The 18,997-nt window shown below is 42.9% G+C and overlaps 1 protein-coding gene across 1 annotated transcript in view; it reads right to left on the bottom strand.

Moving 5' to 3' along the window:
* Positions 1-18,997, bottom strand: part of GLE1 (GLE1 RNA export mediator) — a 1,828,321-nt gene that overhangs the window by 1,502,553 nt on the left and 306,771 nt on the right. The window contains exon 3 of the mRNA XM_044058440.1: positions 7,466-7,591. Coding sequence (XP_043914375.1) covers positions 7,466-7,591 — 126 coding nt within the window. The remainder of the gene's footprint in view (positions 1-7,465; positions 7,592-18,997) is intronic.

Here is an 18,997-nt window from a genome sequence, read left to right as displayed (position 1 = left end):
GGACAAAGAGAAAGATGTTATTTGACTAGCTTTATTGAAATGAGCACCAATGAATTCCAAAGTTTGAGTTGGATTCAGCTGAGATTTGTTGCAATTGACAGGCATCTCCAGAGGAGACCACAGCTGGAGTAAGTAGACTTGTGCTTGAATTAGCTGATGCCTGGTTGGAGCGGTCAGGAGCCAGTTGTCCAGGTACAGAAACACTGGAAATCTCAGCAGTCTCAGGTGAGCTGCTACTATTGCGATGCACTTGGTAAATACCCTGGGGACTGCGGTGAGACCAAAGGGCAGTACGCTGATTTGGTAAGGACTGGCTCCCATGCAGAAGATCAGACATCTTCTGGATCACCTGTTCATTTTGATATGATAGTACGCATCCTGAAGATCTATTGAGGACATCTAATCATCCTTATGCAGAAACAGAATGGACAAAACCGTGAACATCCAGAACTTTGTACACTGAGCCAACTGAGATGCAAAATTAGTCTCCAGTCCCCTGTCCTTTTTAGCACTAAAAAGAATCTTGAATAAGTTCTGGACCCTCTCTGGTCTGGGGGAATATCTGGGATGACTTTCAACCAATTTGTTTATTTCTAGTGCTGGTGCTCACTTCTGACTCGGTGGAACATTGGGGAATTTTCTATGAAACAACTGAAGAGGAATGGAAAAATGTTATGGTACAACCTCTGGATATGATCCTCCACACCCATAAATCCTTTGTGATTTCTACCCCGGCTCTCTAGACAGAGTATCCCAAAGTGTCTCCAGACTCCTTTCAGGAGCGCTGATATGATCTATCTCAGGAGGAGTCTCGAGAACTTTGATTATGCACACCACCTCTGCTGCAGGGATAGCGTCTTCCATTTGAAGTTTCCCCTCTGCTCTTGGGGGAACACTCTCCACATGGATCTTAAAAGGGACGCTGGGATTTCCTGAACCACATTTTTCTACACCTCACTGGTTCCCAGAAAAGGACTCTTGAGAAGTCAAAAAACCTACGCCAACAGAAGACCGGGTTTTCGCTTCCTGTTTGCAATTAGTGTGTGTGCCTTCACTTTGGGGACAAACCATAAGGTTCTATCAAAGGGTACATTGATTAAAGATCTGAAGGTTTCTGCAAAATCACACAAGTGCATCCAGGCATGTCTCCTAATGGAAACACTTAACCCAGACACCCATAAGGTACCTTCAGTAACATGAGAGATAAGCCTCATGGACAAATTAGAAATAGACTGAAGGGTAGCCAACTGTGAGAAAAGGGTACTCCCATCCTCACTGGATATGGTCCCAGAGACCGACTTAACAAGCTCCTCTATCAAATCCCTGTGAAACTTGTTAAATAATTTAGTGATCTAAGAGTGAAGGTCACTGAAGAGTACACGTTTCCCAAATCTGTCCAGCACCCTAGACTTCTTGTTGGGGGGAGTGGACAGAGGAACTTTGCTCTGACAGTTCCTTTCTATATGCCACCACTATGACCATGGCATCAATGAGTACTCCTTTACTCCAAACTGGTCTATATTTAGGTGGTGCCAAGATCCTGTCTGTTCTCTTGGGAATAAGCTCAGCTGTATCTGGTTTCTTCAATGCCTGTTGACAGAATCTATGAGCTCATAGGCGGGTAGAGTCACTGAGAAGATAGACAAGTCAGACCCAAAGGCCTTCAGAAACACGGATTCCCATTGGGAAAGGTTATCAAGGGACCAACCACCCCTTTTGTTTGAGGTGTTCTAGGATGCATCCAAAGCAGATATCAGGTGGTGATCGCTAGGTCCCTTCCCTTTCATCAAAATCGGTGTCTTAAGTGACAGACTCTTGGGGACACTCTAACTTGTCTGAGCTCCAGGTATAGAGAATACCCTCCCTTCTCCACTACCTCGAAAGCAGAGTGTCTAGGAGAAGCTGAGGGATCAGACAAGCAGGCTTGTGGATCGTCTGTTCCTGCTGATTTGCAGGAAAACCACCCAAACAGGAAGTTGGAGCACAGCCAACACTGGCAAGTCGAGGGGAAGAGACTGCTCTGACAACTTCAGAATCTAATGCAACACCCCAGAGCCAACACTTTGGCTCTAACAGTCATCCATCTCTGAGTTACTTGGGGCCTGACAACTCAGAGAAACTATCGGAGTTCTATGCCAATATCTTTGGATTGAAGGACTAAGACTCCAAGGCTTTCAGATCAGACAGTTCCAAAACAGAATCATGGATTGAAGATGTGGCTTTATGGAGGGTCTCCGGACCCAATGGGGTTGGAGCCAAAAAAAAAAAGATTCCCATTTCAATTTGCATCCAGGGAAACTTCCTAATCATCCTATCCACGACTGCTTCAGATAGATTCCTGGAAGACTGAAGACAGGAAACAGTTGAAGGCCTCAAGTGACATCTTGGAGTTTGTTCAAGGGTGAAGAAACCTGGAAGTGATCGTCTCCAAGACCAAAATTAGAAAATGTATCCAGGGGGATCTTTCAGATTGTAACTTCAGATCAGATTTTCAAGCAAGTATAGTCAGAGGCTCCAAAGATGGAAATGAAGTTGAATAAGGAGGATTGACACTTTAGCCACAGAGTCACATTTTCTTGTCTTTGGGGGGGAGGGGTTTGAGCCCCAGTAGCCATAGTAGAATGTTTAGAGGGAAGTAAACCCCTAAGAATGAGCTTGCTCTTCATCAACAGAGTACAGGAGTTGAATCCCTTTCAAAACATTGGACTCCACATCTAGGTGCTTAAGGCCTACACAATATACACATTCAGTGTGGGCATATGAATTGGGGAATTTATGCCCGCATGCCACACATTTTGTCAAGCCGGAAGGCTCATCAGACATGTTGAAACTGGAATTACAAGTAGAAGTTTGTTTTTTTTTGTTTGTTTTTTAAGAAAAGGGAGAACATTACCAGCAATAGTAATTTAAGGAGTACTACAAAGCACTAAAACAGGACTACCAACATGGTATTAAGAATCTAAAACTAGAACAATGTATTACATAGAGCTAAAGAGAGGAGAAGGTACTACTACAGAGAATACAGAGAAATTTGCAAAAATCTGTTAAAAGTTCAACTTACTGACTAACAAGATAGATGCACCTAAAGCTTGAAAGTTCAATCTACATCTGAATGCTATGGCAGCAAACGAGATCCAAGGTATGTAACCAAACCATCATCAGGATACAAACACTACCAAACCATTTCACACTTCTGTGCACTGTCACTATTTTTTTCCTGGTAATTAAACTTCCTTAGCGTGACCTCCTACTCTACAGAATTGTTTTTAACTGTAGCCTGATCAAATAATCATCTATTTCAACTTCATACTGCCCCAAATTTGTCTTTACCTCATACAAAGTCTAGTAATGCTTCCTGCAGGTTTCTGTAATCTCCAGTGGATTTGGTTATATTTGCTGATCTGGCCAACTCAACACACCCATTATAATCCGATTTCACATTCTATGCTACCACAAGTGCAGCAATAATGTCTTCCGACAGCCAGGCGAGTTATACAAATAACTTTCTCAAATTATTAAATCAAGTCTATGGCTACTTTGGCAGCACATGTCACAATGAGTACCACTCATGAGGCTGAGGCATTATGGGTAAAGGGAGGAACTCAAGAGTTCAAGTGTTTTATAATCTGGAAGAAGCAGCCAAGTTAGATCGGATCCAAACCAAACTGTTGAAGAATGAAAGAAAAGGACATCAGATCACTAGTTTTAGGTAAACTATAATGCCAGTGTAGCCCCTTCTTCCCTGCCAATAATCCCCAGTCACCACAAATGTAACACTAATTCCTCTTCTCCTCTAATCACTAATGGAACCCCTCTCATAATCAGTATTATCCTCTCTCTGGCTTTATCCCAAATGTTGCTCTGAATTTCCACTCTTAGGCACCCTCCCGTTTTTATTTTAATCAAATTCACAAGCACACAGCTATCCAAATGTGTTACACTCTATACTTCTTGATATACGTATTTACTCTTCATTCTTTCAATATACCTGCAAGTCCATTAATATTCTATGATATAATTGATACAGCAGTCCTTCCAGAAAGAAGCTATTACTCTCACATTTTCAACGACAGTTCTTTAGGATAAACCTTTCCAACTTGCAGCTTACATGCATGCATTAGTGGCTGGCAAGGTAATCTTGTATGCAGTCTCTGTTTCTCAAACACTGTTTGAATGCAAGTCACATTTACTCAGAATTTTTGCTTCAATAAAAACACAAAACACATTTTGAAACCCCAACCCAACCCATTTTAACTCACAGCTAACCCACAAAACTATATACAACTTCCAAAAAGACAAGTTGTACCTCCATACAGGAGCAGTTGCTCTATATAGACAACTACATCGACAAGCTTTATCTATTCTTCAGTTAGGCTTAATCATGCCAGAATTGCATGCTGGCACCCAAGCACCTCTTGCACTGACACCATATGTCCTAATCCTATCTATAGTTCCTCCCAGATGTGAAAACTAACTTGCATCCTTTCAGTTAACAGATATTTAACCTTAAGAAAAAATGTACTGGCTACCTTTAAACTAAATTGTGCACAGATATATTTAATAAAAGAGTACTAAAACTAACAGGGATGCAGCTACCTATGGCATTTACTTCTTTCAGTATTAAACTACTTTATCTTCACTAAATTGCTTGCCATTTGCCCCTTTAAATATCAATGTCTTTCTTACAGAAATGCCTCGGAACACATTAGTCATTTCCTGATGAACTCTCAGCAACTGTAGACCCATATTCTCCAGCTTCTGGCTGCTGTTGATAGAGAAAAAACAGCAGCTAATAGCTTTAATGATGCAAAAGACAGCTCTTTATTTTTTAAATACCAGAAAACTATAATTTTCCAAGTTTTTCATTTTCTAAATTGTTTACTTTGAAGGATCACAGATGGTTACTAGGCTATCGACCCAGAGGTTATTTCACAGCCTAGCTGTTTCATCCCAATGTAGTACCATTGATACTCTAGTCAGTACCCAGGACTGTATTTAGTAATGACTGTCCCAAGATCACAGCACTGCATTACTTGTATCCAATCTTAACCTTGTTACACTATAAAACCTGGATACATTACAGTCCAGGAAAAAGTTCTTTATTAATTAAATATTACCAACATAAACAGCAGTTCTGGAGGAGATCCTCCTGTCCCATCCATCCACCCACAACCCCTTTTCTTATTTTTACAATGGGGTTGGGATGTCACTTCAACAGTGACAATCTAGAGCCAAGGGTTATACCGTCAGGTGGCTAGCCCTGCCTCATATTTTAAATATGACTGCATCCTATACAGAACTACTTTATAACATACATACAGTTTACTTTAAGACATTATACGTATTTCTAATTAAAAAAAATCTTAGTACAGTTGCATCTTCATTTCCTTCAGTGTTATTCTAATCATTAATGACACAGTGGGAATTATGCTTTAGAGTCCTCCCATTAAATTTAGCAAAGTCAAGAAACTTCACATCCTTTTAGCCAGTTCTTGAAGAAGCCCATTCTCATGGCCAAACTGCATCTTATGGAAATAATACTTTAGTTCTTCCATTCATTTCCAAAATTCACATTACTCTGAATCATCTTGACCACGCAACACTTTGGTTAAAATACAAGGCACACCTAATTTTTCCTAGTCCACTTCAAGGATTTTTTTTTTTCTAACATGCAATCTTTATTTATTTTTGAACAATGCAAAAGGTTTCACTAGCAAATTCACTATAAGGGGTGTACGTTCAAACTCTGCAAACCTCCATTCAACGAGATGAAAACAGCAAATGTGCACTTCAGTGAAAATACTTAAGCAAATTTCTAAAACAGGGAATTGCATTAGTTGGCCAACATCAGCACATTTACCCTTCCCCCAATGTAGTGCAATCTAGGAGTTGGTATATATAGCTGTGTGTGTGGGGGGGGGGGGGGGTTGACATACTGCAATTTGTCTGATGGTCACAATGTTAGCCAACTTATGCCATTCCCTGTTTTAGAAATTCGTTGAAGTGCACGTTCGCCATTTTCAGTTCAATGAATGGAGGTTCACACAGTTAAATGTTCGATTATATGGCACAGACACAATATAAGGCACCTTTGGCACTGTCAAAAGAATAAGTAAAGTCCCCTTGAGTTTGCTGACTCTTTAATGGGTAGACTTTTTAATTTCCTCTTCAGCCTGTGATGCATCCAAAAATGCCTGATCCTCCGGGGGGGGGGGGGTTGATATAGCAACTTAAAATCTCTCCCATGCCTTTCAACACCCCCTGATTGTACGGATCAACTTTATTCACTGGACATGAGGTAGAAGGGAATCATCATTTTTCATACAAAGTCATATCCCCCATTTAATATTTTTACCTTCTGCCACAGTTTTGTCAGGAGTAGTCCCATCTGCTGGCAAAACCACATCTATACTAATAGATGTCTTGGCTGCTTTCTCATGGCTATGTTTGGTGCATACACACTCTCAGGTGACAAATCCTCTGTATTACCAGTCCAGCTTATTTTTTGTGCTTTCATAAAATTAATGCAATCTAGTCCGTCCAGTTTCTCTGGTACAGTAAAAAAAAATCTCAGGTTCTCAATGCATGCTATGTCTTGTAACTCTATTTTTTGAAATAGTTCTTCTGAGAAGCCTTATTCAGTCAATCATTCCACCATTTCAGCCTTTGATTTATGCCGTTTTATCAGCTCACCTGAATAACTACTTAAGCATTTTATTCTTTCCAGACTGTTGCCATTTGACTTGACATATTCCTCCAATAATTCACTTGTTTTAAATACTCCACATGCATTGCATGTATTTTTTTTCACTAAATTACTAGAGATCATTCTCCTGTATCAGTGTGGAAACCTGAACTGTTTTTGATGAACATCTGCAAGACTTTTCCCCACCAGAGCTTTTTCTTCTTTTTCTACACAATTTTCTCTTACTTCTCCAAATTTCTTCTTTGCAAACATCCACGTTGTGCAGTGACAAGAAAGCAACTGAATTTTACCCAAATTATTAACGTTTACTTGATATTTCACAATGTTTCTGTTTTCACACTAAGACAGCTTTAATAAACCTGGTGATCAGGGTGCAGTCATCTTGGAAGACTATGATGTCATTTTCTGATAGAATATGAAAATGGACAGTGGATAACAGAATCAAATAGTCTGAAAGTACATACTTTTTGTAGCTGCATTATCTGCTCAAAAAAACGCACCCAACATCTTAAAAAATAAACTTTGCCAGCTACACATTTATTACTCTATGTCACAGTTGAAATGGTTCAAAATGACTGAATCACTTGCTGGTTAGTAAATGCTAAAATTAAAAAAAAAATCTAAGCTTAATATTACTGAAGTTCCAGGGATGGTCTACATTCAATTAATTCAAATGTAACTAAATTTGTGATAACTTAACCTACTTGGATTAGGGAAAAACAGCTGAATCAGCATATATTTAAATATCAAAGTTAATACCTGTCCCTTCGATCTGTGGACTTCTTTCATTACCCGGATACAGCCCTCCACCTTTGTGGCCCTGGGAGATAAAAGCAACAGACCTGGTCCAGTCCCCAATTCATTATCCATTGCTGATGCAGATTTCTAAATTAAAGAACACAAAAACATTTCATAAACTGTACGATTTTCGAAATCTCCCATAACTTCTTCACTAACAGAGTAATCAAAGGATATAGTCAAACACTGCAGTAGTACATACAATCTACCTAGCTAACACAGTTCCACACTTCTGCATGGGTCAAACAAAAGATCATTTATGCTTCCAGAAATCATGGAGAGAGCAGCAAGTGGAGAAAAATCAAAACATTGCATGTCGCACTGATAATGGCAGCACCAACACAAAACAACTAAGCATATAACCCCATGTCACTGGGGACAAGAACAGTGGCAGAGTGATAACTGCTGTCCTCCTTAGTTCCAGTGGTCAAAGGTCAGTCCTGACTTTGAATGCTGTTATGAGTGGAGACGACATGCTCTCCAATTTAATGTGGACTTTCACTAGGTAAACAATTTGCTTACTATGTCAAACGAATAAATGTGTTAGTAAAACAAAAGGTACCTCTAGTATTTGTGAAAACAAGTCTTACAATAGCCAATTCATAACTGAATGAACAATAAATTCACAAAAACAAAACATGCCAAAATTGATAAAACTACATTTTAATAAACATACAGTAACACAGCACTTTCGTAAAAATTCTTTAGATTATGGAAAAAACTGAAGCAGACTTTTTTACGCATTCTTAAAAATCTCATGGTTGGATAAAAATCCTACACTCATAAGTTTTACATTTGCAATGTTAAAGTTAAAATGCAGCAGAAAAATTGCTAGATTGGAAGGAATATGTATGGCAATTTAAGAGGACTGCCTGTTTAGAACCAAGATTAAATGGAGACTTAAAGAACTCTTAAAGAGGAGATCTGCATCATTAATTTAAGTTTAGGATTTCTATCCAATCATATGTTAAGTTAGTCATATATAATTTTAAGAACTTATAAAAGTAGTTTGTTTCAATTTTTTCCCAGACTGAAGTTCGGGTATGAAACTGCTGCTTAAGGTATAATTTGGTGGAGTTTTACTACTACTCACCATTTTGATCACTTTTTAGTGGACTGATTTTTGCATATATAACAAGGGAATAATTGATTTATTGCATTTATTTCATACAGTAACACCAAGAAGTACATCTATAGTAAGAATGATTTTTTTTTTTTTTATTATGCCTTTGGGACTTTATGTGAATGAAATGCCAATAGGTCCATTTTTTTGCAAATGGAAACACTGGTTTGAATCTATATTCACAGGTTAAAAAATAAATAAATAACTGTTTTGGCTACTTTAGATAGTGGAGCAGTGATGAACAATGTGCTCTGTGGAATGCCTGCAGCCCCTAATAATTCATTCAACAATCATGAAATGTGTAAACATGTTTTGCTACATTTTTTCTAACTTTACAAAAGTATGTTGTTGAGTCTTTCGGCTTTTCCCGGTTAGGGGTCGCCACAGCAGAACTCCGGTCCGCTAATGATTGGTAGTTGATTTTTACGTGCCGAGTTACCAGCCCTGATGCACAACATTCAACGAAGGTACGCCCATTCACACATGTCTCCACGCAGAAGACGCTCTAGCTGGGAATCGAACCGGACAGCGTCTTACTGTGAGGCGACAACACTACCGCAGCACCACCACCGCGGGTCAACTTTGCAAAAAAGTATGTGCTCAGATTAAAAAGACTTCTAGCAAAGTGTATTAGCAGAAAGAGGGTCTAGGGGGTTGTGAAATCATTAAACTGCTGAAAGGGAATTAACCTGAAAGGTTTATTAAAGACTGGAAGTGTGTTCACTTGACAAGTTTAGCATATATGGGTATACTAATCTAACAAAACAATTAAGACATTTTAAATGTTTTAGAATACAGTTTACAATATTTACATGTGCTTGTAAAATACAATTTCAGTACCAATTTTTGATTCCAAACAACTGGGCATCCAGGATAAGATAATCACAGTGACACTCAAAATCAGCACAAAATAATAAGCAGTTTCAACAGGATAGTAATGACTGCTTGAATGGCAGAGAGTTCATCTCAAACAAGGATGACTTCAAGTACTAAACAGTGGAAGAAAAGGAACCTACACGGTTGTTAATGAAGTTCAGCAAGTAGTAAAACAGCCTAGAATTGTGGTAGTGTTTAAATCAACCAACAGAATGCTGGCACAGCCCTGTCTTCACCTTAAGCAAAACCACAATTATTGCCCATTTTCACAAGGGGCAAAGCTCTCTTTCCTGAATTAGCTTGTTAAACAACTTCAGCAACCAAGTAACATACCTTTCCTTATACAGTATCCAAACCACCATCAGGATACAAACACTAGCAAGCCATTTCACACTTCTGTGCACCACCACTAGCCTGTTCAAATAATTATCTATTTCAACTTCATACTGCCCCAAATTTGTCTTTGCCTCAATACAATGTCTAATAATGCTTCCTACAGGTTTCTGCAATCTCCAGTGGATTCTGTTAGATTTGCTGATCTGGCCAACTCTACACACCCATTATAATCAGATTTCACATTCTATGCTGCCAGAGGTGCAGCAATAATGTTTTCTGATAGCCAGGGGAGTTATACAAATAACTTTCCCAAATTATTAAACCAAGACTATGAACTCTTCATAGCTTCTTTGGCAGCACATGTCACAATGAGTTCCACAATTAATACTCCTGCATCAAAAAGGACTTGAGAAAGACAGAGAAAGACGTTTGATGGCTTGTCAGATTTTCGCGGTCTTCTATCCTCTTGCACATTCTGTACCTCCAATGGTACTTTCTCCCAGTCTTCTACAGACTACCCCCCACAGATATCCTAATTGCTTTTGATTAATGTGTATAAAAGCTAACTGCAAATCTAATTTCATTTTTTTAACCTACCTCATGTGGAAGCAGATAGCAATGCCTCAGAAATTAACATATTTAACTTCCAACCTACTAATTCTTTAAGCTAGTTGACAAACTTTTCCTGTTTCATATAAAAAAAGAAGTTATGTACCTACCATAACGTTCTATGTTTGTAGTCCTTCATCTCGACTTCCTTCTTGCTGGTTGGGTTCGGAGTCGATCCTCGGCTCCAACTTGGCCGATTTACTATAGCTCGAGAGCTTATACTGGCTTGAGGCTAACCCCTATCCCAACATGCCTAGCGGTAGCTACCCAGATCTCGTTTGTGATAGCCCACACTAGACAATCACTGTAAATGCAAATTTTACTAAGCTCTTACACTTTCAAGATTAGGAAGGGAAAGAAGAAAAACAAGGCATGGTTAACTAACCTGGTATGTCAACAGGAAACTCTGCCAGTGTAACCAGTGAAGGAATTCCTCTTGATCCTCCAGGAAGGGGGGACGCAAGAAGGAAGGTGAGATGAAGGACAACAAACATGGAATGTTATGGTAGGTAAATAACTTCTTTGTTATGGTGTCCCATCTCACCTTCGTTCTTGCTGGATGGGACCGCGTCCCCAAAACCTGGTTCTTGGGTGGCTCACGAACAAACTTTTCAGGGCCGTGGAACCAAAGGATGCCCTGTTCCAGGAGACCACATCCACTTTGTAATGAGTAATAAAGGTATAAAGATTTCCTAATGTTGCTGCTGCACAGATTGAATCTAAAGGCAATTTGGCGTGGAAGGCAACAGAGGTAGCTAAGGACCTGATTGAGTGTCCTGTTGCTTTCACTGGAAGCTTCTTTTTACGCAAATCATAAGTATAACGAATTGTGTCTGACAGCCACTTTGATGAGGTCACTTTTGAATCTGGAGAACCTTGTTTATTTTCAGCAAATGATACAAACAATTGATGTGATTTTCTAAAGTCTTTGGTCCTGTGTAAATAAAAACGTAATTGTCTATGAACATCCATTTGGTGGAGTCTATAACTCTGCCTTGTTGCCATAATTGGAGAAGAATACAGGAAGCTCAATGGATTGATTTAAATTGTAGTCTGAACACACCACTGGCAAGAAGGAGGAATTGGTTCTGAGAAAGACTATCTTTATGAAAGATGAGATACGGCAGGCGAACAGATAAAGCATGTAATTCAGAAACCCATCTAGCTGAGGTGATGGCAACAAGAAAAGAGTTTTCCAAGATAGAAATTTCAGGGGTCAAGATGCTGCTGGTTCAAACGGTGAAAGAACCAGTGAGGCTAAAACCAAGGTTAGATCCGGGGTGGGGGGGGGGTCTCTTACAGCGGGCCATAAAAGGTTTGCATCTTGCAAGAATGCTCTGCACAGGTTATGGGACATGATGTTACAGCCCAACTCTCCCACATGAAAATTGGAGATGGCAGCCAGCTGGACCCCAATAGTAGCTGTGGCTGCCCCTCGTTCGAACGTTTCGGCCAGGAAATCAAGAATCTTGTGAACAGGAGCAGTGAAGGGATCAATATCATTATTCTTTGTCCAATAAGAGAACTTCTTCCATTTGCTAGTGTGAATCTTTCTGGCAGTGGGCTTGTGAGAGGACACAAGATGTGTTGTACTGCCAGGGAAATGTTGGGGAGCCTGGCTAAGACTGTAAGTGGAGAAAAGTACAGTTGTGTACATTTACCATAAATGTAGATGTTAGGACTGCAACAGTGAATACACTCTAACAAATGGGTTATCCGGCTCCCGGTAGCCCTCAGATGGCCAGAATACTAAAGGTAAGTAAAAATGCCGTTGGTTGCCGTCAGCTGTAAAGGACATCAGGGCGTCCGATACAAAAGGAGGCAACAGGCACCACTTCCTCAGTCTTTCTTGCCATAAGAGTCAGGAGCCCCCAGACAAAAAGGCTTAAACCAAAAACCAATTTGACAAATTAAGCCTGTACCTCAGGAACGGAGAACTGGAGAGGACCACAAAAAGGGAGAAGGAGGGGGGGAAACCAGGACTGCAACAGTGAATACACTACATTTATGGTAAGTGTACACAATTGTACTATGTTCATCGTGTTTCACTGTTGCAGTCCTAACAAATGGATTGATTACCAAAGCCCAGAGAAATAGGGGGGAGAAACCAACAGCATCAAGGGTTGGAGATAATGCTCTGCAACACCGCAGTGGCAAACCCTGCCCTGGAAAACAGAAGCAAACTATAATGCTTTAAGTGTGAACAGAAGACCATGTGGCAGCCTCCAAAATGTCTTTAGTAGGGACACCCCTTAGAAAGGCTGCAAAAGTGGAAGCCACTCTAGTAGAGTGTGTCCTAACCCCTTGAGGCAGAGCTTTGCCATGAAAGGAATAACAAAAAGTAATGCAATGCCCAGTCCATCTAAAAATTGTTTGCTTAGAAATAGCCTTCCCTGGGCTCCAGGGGCAAAACTGACCAATAACTGTGCTGATTTCCAAAGGTCCTTAGTCCTGTCCAGGTAAAACCTGAGCTGTCTGTGCACATCAAGAGGATGTAGGATCCTTTCACCTCTACTGCGAGGATTTGGAAAGACGGTAGGAAGGTGTATGGACTGATTAAGAGTCAAGCTGGAAACCACCTTAGGCATAAAGGAGGGATTAAGTCCTCAGAGAGACCATCAGCATGGAAAATAAGAAAAGTTTCCACAGCCAATAAAGCCTGCAGTTCCGAAACCCTCCTTGCTGAAGTTATAGCCAAGAGGAAGGCGGTCTTCCAAGAGAGAAACTTGGAATCTGCAGAGGCAGCTGGCTCAAAAGGAGGAAGAGTGAGTTTCTCCAGAACAAAAATTAAGATCCCAGGCTGGAGTAGATGCTCTTCTGAGAGGTTTTAAATTGCAAGCACCTTTGAGAAACATTTTCAACAAGGGATGAGAGAAAATGGGCTATTCAAGAGAACAATGAGCAGAGATGGCTGAAGCATGGATGTTGCTAAAAGAAAAAGAAAGACTACCCTAAAGCAAGTCAGCCAGGTATTCCAAGATCAGAGGAAGGGTAGGTTGAGAAGCAGACTCCACTCTATCCTGCATCCAGTGAGAGAACCTTTCCCATTTGCCAGCACAGGATTTCCTAGTATTAGGCCTTCCTGGCCTCCCTCAGCACGTCAAACACCTGTTGGGAAAGAGAGGAAGAAAGGGAAGGAGTCATACAATGAGCCATGCTGCCAAATGGAGAGACTGAAGAGGAGGATGTAGAATGTTTCCCCTTTCCCAAACCAAAATATCTCGCTTCAGAAGAAGATGCCAAGGAGGAAGATGGGAGATACTGCGACGCAGAAGATACCAGTGCTGTCTGGGCCAGTACAGAGCTATGAGAATAGTCCTTGGATGTTCGTCCCTGATCTTCACTAATACTCTGAGAAGAAGAGGAAGAGGATGGAAGGCGTACACTGATAGCAACGTCCAAGGGAAGGACAGAGCATCTACTTTCCAGGCTCTGCTGTGCTGCTGTCTGGTGCAAAAGAGAGAGGTAGCAGATGGTTGTCTGGGGAGGAGAATAGATCCACCTGAGGAGTGCCCCAACGTTGAATGATGCTGTAAAAGACTGCTCTGTTCAGATGCCGCTCGTGAGGATCCAGAGTTTGCCTGCTCAACTGGTCTGCCAAAACAGTGAGCCTTCCTGGAAGAAACTGAGCTAGGAGATGGAGGTCCAGGGATGCTGCCATGGACCAAAGATTCATGCTTTGCCTGCACAGGGGGTAAGAGCGAGTCCCTCCCTGCTTGTTGATGTACCACATGACCATGGTGTTGTCTGTCCTGACAAGCAGGGTCCCTGGAGAAAGAAGATGCTTGAAAGCTAGTAAGGCCTGCTGAACTGCAATCAATTCCTTTAGATTTATGTGCAGGTGCATCTGCTGGGCGTTCCAATGTCCCTGCATGCATATGCAATCCAGGTGTGCTCCCCAGGCCTAGTCTGATGTGTCTGAAGTCAGAACTTCAGTGGCAGGAGGTGTCCAAAAAGGCATGCCTTTATTTTTAAGACCGGCTGTTACCCACCATGGAAACTCTGCCTGCAGAGATGGAAGCAGAGGAATCATCATATCCAGGTCCTCTGTGTGTTGACACCAAATGTTCTTGAGGTACCATTGCAATTTCCTCATATGCAGTCTTGCATATGGAATTATGAGAATACAAGATGCAATGAATCCCAGAGCTTGCAGGTATTTCCTTGCAGTGAGCTGGGACAGGCTTGTCAAGTCCCTGAAGTAAACAGAACGCAAAACGGAGGCCTCAGACACCGGAGTCAGCTTAGCAGCTCCGGCTCCAGCAGAAGAGGTGACCAGCGACAGTTCGGAAAGAAAAACTGAGGCCGAAGGCCTAAGGGACTAGGACTCAATCAAGGCCTGCGGTTGTACATCTGCAGACTGCAAAGGTGTCTCACTGGCTACCGCCTGACTGACGCCAAACTTAACCTCATCCGAGAACTTAAGATTTCAGAGGCCTGTTGTGGTCCTTATCCTTACGTTTCTTCAGAACATCCGAAGCCTGAAGACCAGCAGACGCCATACCAATGAACTTAGGCCAAAGTCCAAAATGCCTAGCCAAAATCTTAACCCGACGACGGACAGTACGCGGATTAAAGGAGGCACAGAGATCACAGTTGGGAGCGTCGTGGTCAAGGCAATAGGAATGAAAATCTCTATGGGGAATTTGCTTTCCACAGGTAAGGCAATTATTAACTTTTTCCTGACATTCGTTAAGGCAAGAAAAGAGGATCCCCCAACGGGGGTACTTAGCTGTAATAGACTTCATCTCTTGAAGTCGGAAACCAATAAAGGTAAACTGCTGACTGGCACTCGTACATGAAAAGCTTCTGCTTCGGGCTCCGGGGCATGGAAGACTGAGGAAGTGACGTTGGTTGCCTCCTTTTGTATTGGACGCCCTGCCGTCCTTTACAACTGACAGCAACCAACGTCATTTTTACTTATCTTTGGTATTCTGGCTGACTGAGGGCTATGGGAGCCGGATAACCCATTTGTTAGGACTGCAACAGTGAAACATGAACATCCAAGCAGTCAGCTTGAGAGTTTGGAGGGAGGGATGGAGCACGCCCAACTGATGTATCACAAGGTCCAGAACTGGGTCCAGTATCCAAGGCTCCACTTGCAATGATTGCGGAAAAACGGAAACCATATCTAACGAGGCCAGTAAGAAGCAATGAGGATGAGTTTGCAACCCAGCAACTTTGCTTTCTGAAGTACCTTTGGGATCAGAGGAAAAGGTGGAAAGGCATAAAGTAGTCCCAGAGGCCAATCATAAACAAGTGCATCCCTGGCTGACTGTCCCGGTGGGAGGACTAAGGCGAAGTAGCTGCTGCATTTGTTGTTGAGGAGAGTGGCAAAAAGATTGCAGCATGGCTGGCCCCATTTGCGAAAAATTAAGTCCCAAATTCTTACTTCAGGGACCACCCACGAGGCACGAGGATAGCCCTGCTGAGCCTGTCCGCTATCAAGTTGGATTTCCCGGGAATGTGCGTCGCAATCAGAAAACGTTGGGAAGACATCGCCCATTGCCATACTCTAAGGGCCTCCCAACACAAGGGGTAAGATCTGGTCCTGCCTTGCTTGTTGATGTACCATACCACTGACATATTGTCTGCCTGAATTGCAATGATTCCAGTAGGTAGTGAGTCTTGAAGTGCTTGCAACGCCAGGAGCACCACTGTCATCTCTAGAACATTTGTGCGCAAGTGGTACTCGTGAGGTTGCCACATTCCTTGGACAGTCTGTCCCAAATAATGCCCCCCCCCACCTTATTTGGGAGGCGTCCATGGTCACTGTGGCTACTGGATGGGGTCTAGAAAAGGTCTGCCCAGAGTTACCTAGGGGAGACAAGCCACCATACTAAGTCCTTTTTGCAAGATTCCGTGATCGAGATCATGTGTGATATTGGTAAATTCTGGAAAGACCACCGAGCGAAAAGAAGCCACTACAGAATCCTCATGTGGAAGTGAGCCATAGGGACTAGAGTAATTACTGCGGCCATTGAGCCCAAGACTTTCAATACTTCTCTTGCCTGAACTCATCTTTTTTATGAGAAATGAAACTTGCTTAAGTATGGTTGACACCCTGTCTTGAGGCAGCCTTGCTATCATGGCTCTTGTATCTAAGTCTGCCCCTACGAAGGTAATAGACTAACAAGGCAGACTTTTTGTAGTTTATGGTGATGCCTAGCTGGGAACAGGTTTGAACTGTGTAGTCCTGTGCTTTGATTAGTTGATGCTTGGTGGGGGCAGTGAGGAGCCAATCATCTAGATATGGAAACACCTGGAATCCTAGATGTCTCAGGTAAGCCGTGACCACTGCCACACTCTTGAACACCCTGGGGGCTGTGGTGATACCAAAGGGCAGAGCTCTGAACTGATAATGACTGGCTCCCAGCCGGAAGCGCAGGAATCTCCTGGATTGCCTGTCCATTTTTATGTGGTAGTACGCATCCTGGAGATCGATGGAGCACATTCAATTGTCCTGATCCAAAAAGGAAGAATGGACTGCAGTGTTACCATCCAGAACTTCACCTTTTTACAGATTTGTTTAGCTTGCTGAGATCCAAAATGGCTCCCCAGTCACCTGTCTTTTTTGGAAGTGAAAAGAACCTCGAGTAAGTTCCTGATTCGATTTGGTCTGCGGGGACTTCTTGGATGGCTCTTTTTTCTAGCAATCTTTGTACTTCTAGGATTGCTTGATCCCAAAGACAGGGTGGAACATCTTGGATAGGACGTTTTTCTCTTTAGGGGTGTAACTGGGAAAAGGGAATTATGCAATCCCGGGATATTACTGACAGTACCCATGCATCTTTCATTATATTTTACCAGGTTGTTGGGTACAATGATACTCTGCCCCCGACTGCCTCCAGAGGTGGACAGTCGGGCCTCCCTTCAGGAGTGCTGGAAGGGCCTAGCAGAGAACGTATCTGTCACCCTGCTGTTGCGAACTCCCCCCCCCCTGCCGCGAGGCTGGTGTCTTCATTTGTTTCCCATCTGCCTCTGGGGGAAAAATCTCCACGTGTGTCAGGCGAAGCTCCCTGGGATTTTCAAAACCACATTTTTCCACTCTTCTGACCCTTAGGATAGGATCTAGATGGAGTGGAAAAACAGACTCCTACGGCAGACAGAGTCTTGCCATACTGTTCACACCTGGTAAGAGTCTCTTACCTGAGGCTCAAAAAGAACGAGCCATCAAAAGGAGTATTGGTAAAGGAGGACTTGAAAGGTTCCGTGAACTGACAAAGGCGCATCCAGGAGCATCTCCACAAAGCTACTCCAGTACCTGCTGCCCTACTCGCTCCATCTGCCATATAAGAAATGAGCCTCATGGAGGCGTTAACCACTGAAGTCAAGGTCGCAAGCTGGGAAGCCACCCTATTCACAGCTCCCTCAGCTGTAGAATCCTGCAGGGTATCCAACTCCTTTAGGAGATCCGTCTGAAGTTGTGAAGTGTGACAAAATTCAGCGACCTGAGAGTAAAGGTGGCTGAACAGAACATACACTTCCCATACCTGTCCATCATATGGGACTCCTTGTTCGGATGATGGACAAAATGTCTGCACGTTCCTTCTTAGTGGCTGCTGCCACCACCATAGCATCAACAAGGACCCCTTTGGAAAGGAAGGATTTGTCTTCGGGTGCAGTTATAAATTTATTTGGTCTCCGTGGAACTGGTTCCATGGTCTCTGGAGTGCTCCACGTCTTCAGACTCACTACAGACAAAAGTGGGTCAAAAGGCAGAGACACCCAAGAGGAGGAAGGTCGGGAACCAAATGCGTCCAGGTAGACAGACTCATCCTCAGAAGTGGCTAGGACCTTCCAGCTACCCCTCTGTCAAAGGATTTCCAAGATGTCCAAAAAGGAGACATCCTCAGAAGGGGACCCTTCCGATTCATCCAAGTCTGTGTCTTAAGTGATGTACTCATGTAAGTCCAAATGCTTCCTCTTATATTTTTTCTCCCGAGGGTCCTCCGAATGTTCGGGGGAGGTTTCGGAAGGAATGGGGTCACCCAATGGGGCATTCTGGGGCACAGGTTCCCTACGCTTGGAGGAAGGAGGAGAGTCAAAGGCAGGCACAGGCACCGAGGGACAGGGAGCCAATGGAGCCGAGGGTGGAGCAGTCTCAGGAGACAGCATGCTCATCACCTTGAAGGCACCACGGTACTGAGTCGAAGGAGCCCCCAGCTCAAAAGAGCCTGGAGATCTCCTGCAAACCAAGAGGGACGGCTCCAAGGTTGATGTGGGAGCAGAGCTCACCTGCATCGAAGCTCCGAGAGGGAGAGCAGGGTCGGACAAGGGTCTGATGTCACCCCCCCCCCCCAAGAACCGAGAGCTTTAGTGCCCAGATCCCTTGATGGACTGAGACATCGAGGAGATCAGAGCAGGAGTTGGAACAGATAAAGAAGTAACAGGAGCCGACGGTTCCACCACCACGACATCCATGCACTCCGGCTCCGAGCTCGACAGAGTCAGAGGGAGGAACCGATAAGAGAAGCTGGATGGGCTGAAGGAGCCAATTCCTTATGGGATGGGCTCAACAGCAATTTGGCAAGAGCCTGTTGACCACT

The sequence above is a fragment of the Protopterus annectens genome, chromosome 16.part0 (assembly GCF_019279795.1).
Source record: "Protopterus annectens isolate FY-2018-M chromosome 16.part0, PAN1.0, whole genome shotgun sequence".
NCBI classification, from domain to species: domain Eukaryota; kingdom Metazoa; phylum Chordata; order Ceratodontiformes; family Protopteridae; genus Protopterus; species Protopterus annectens.
Note: the sequence above shows the minus strand (reverse complement) of the source record. Positions and strands in the feature narration are given on the sequence as shown.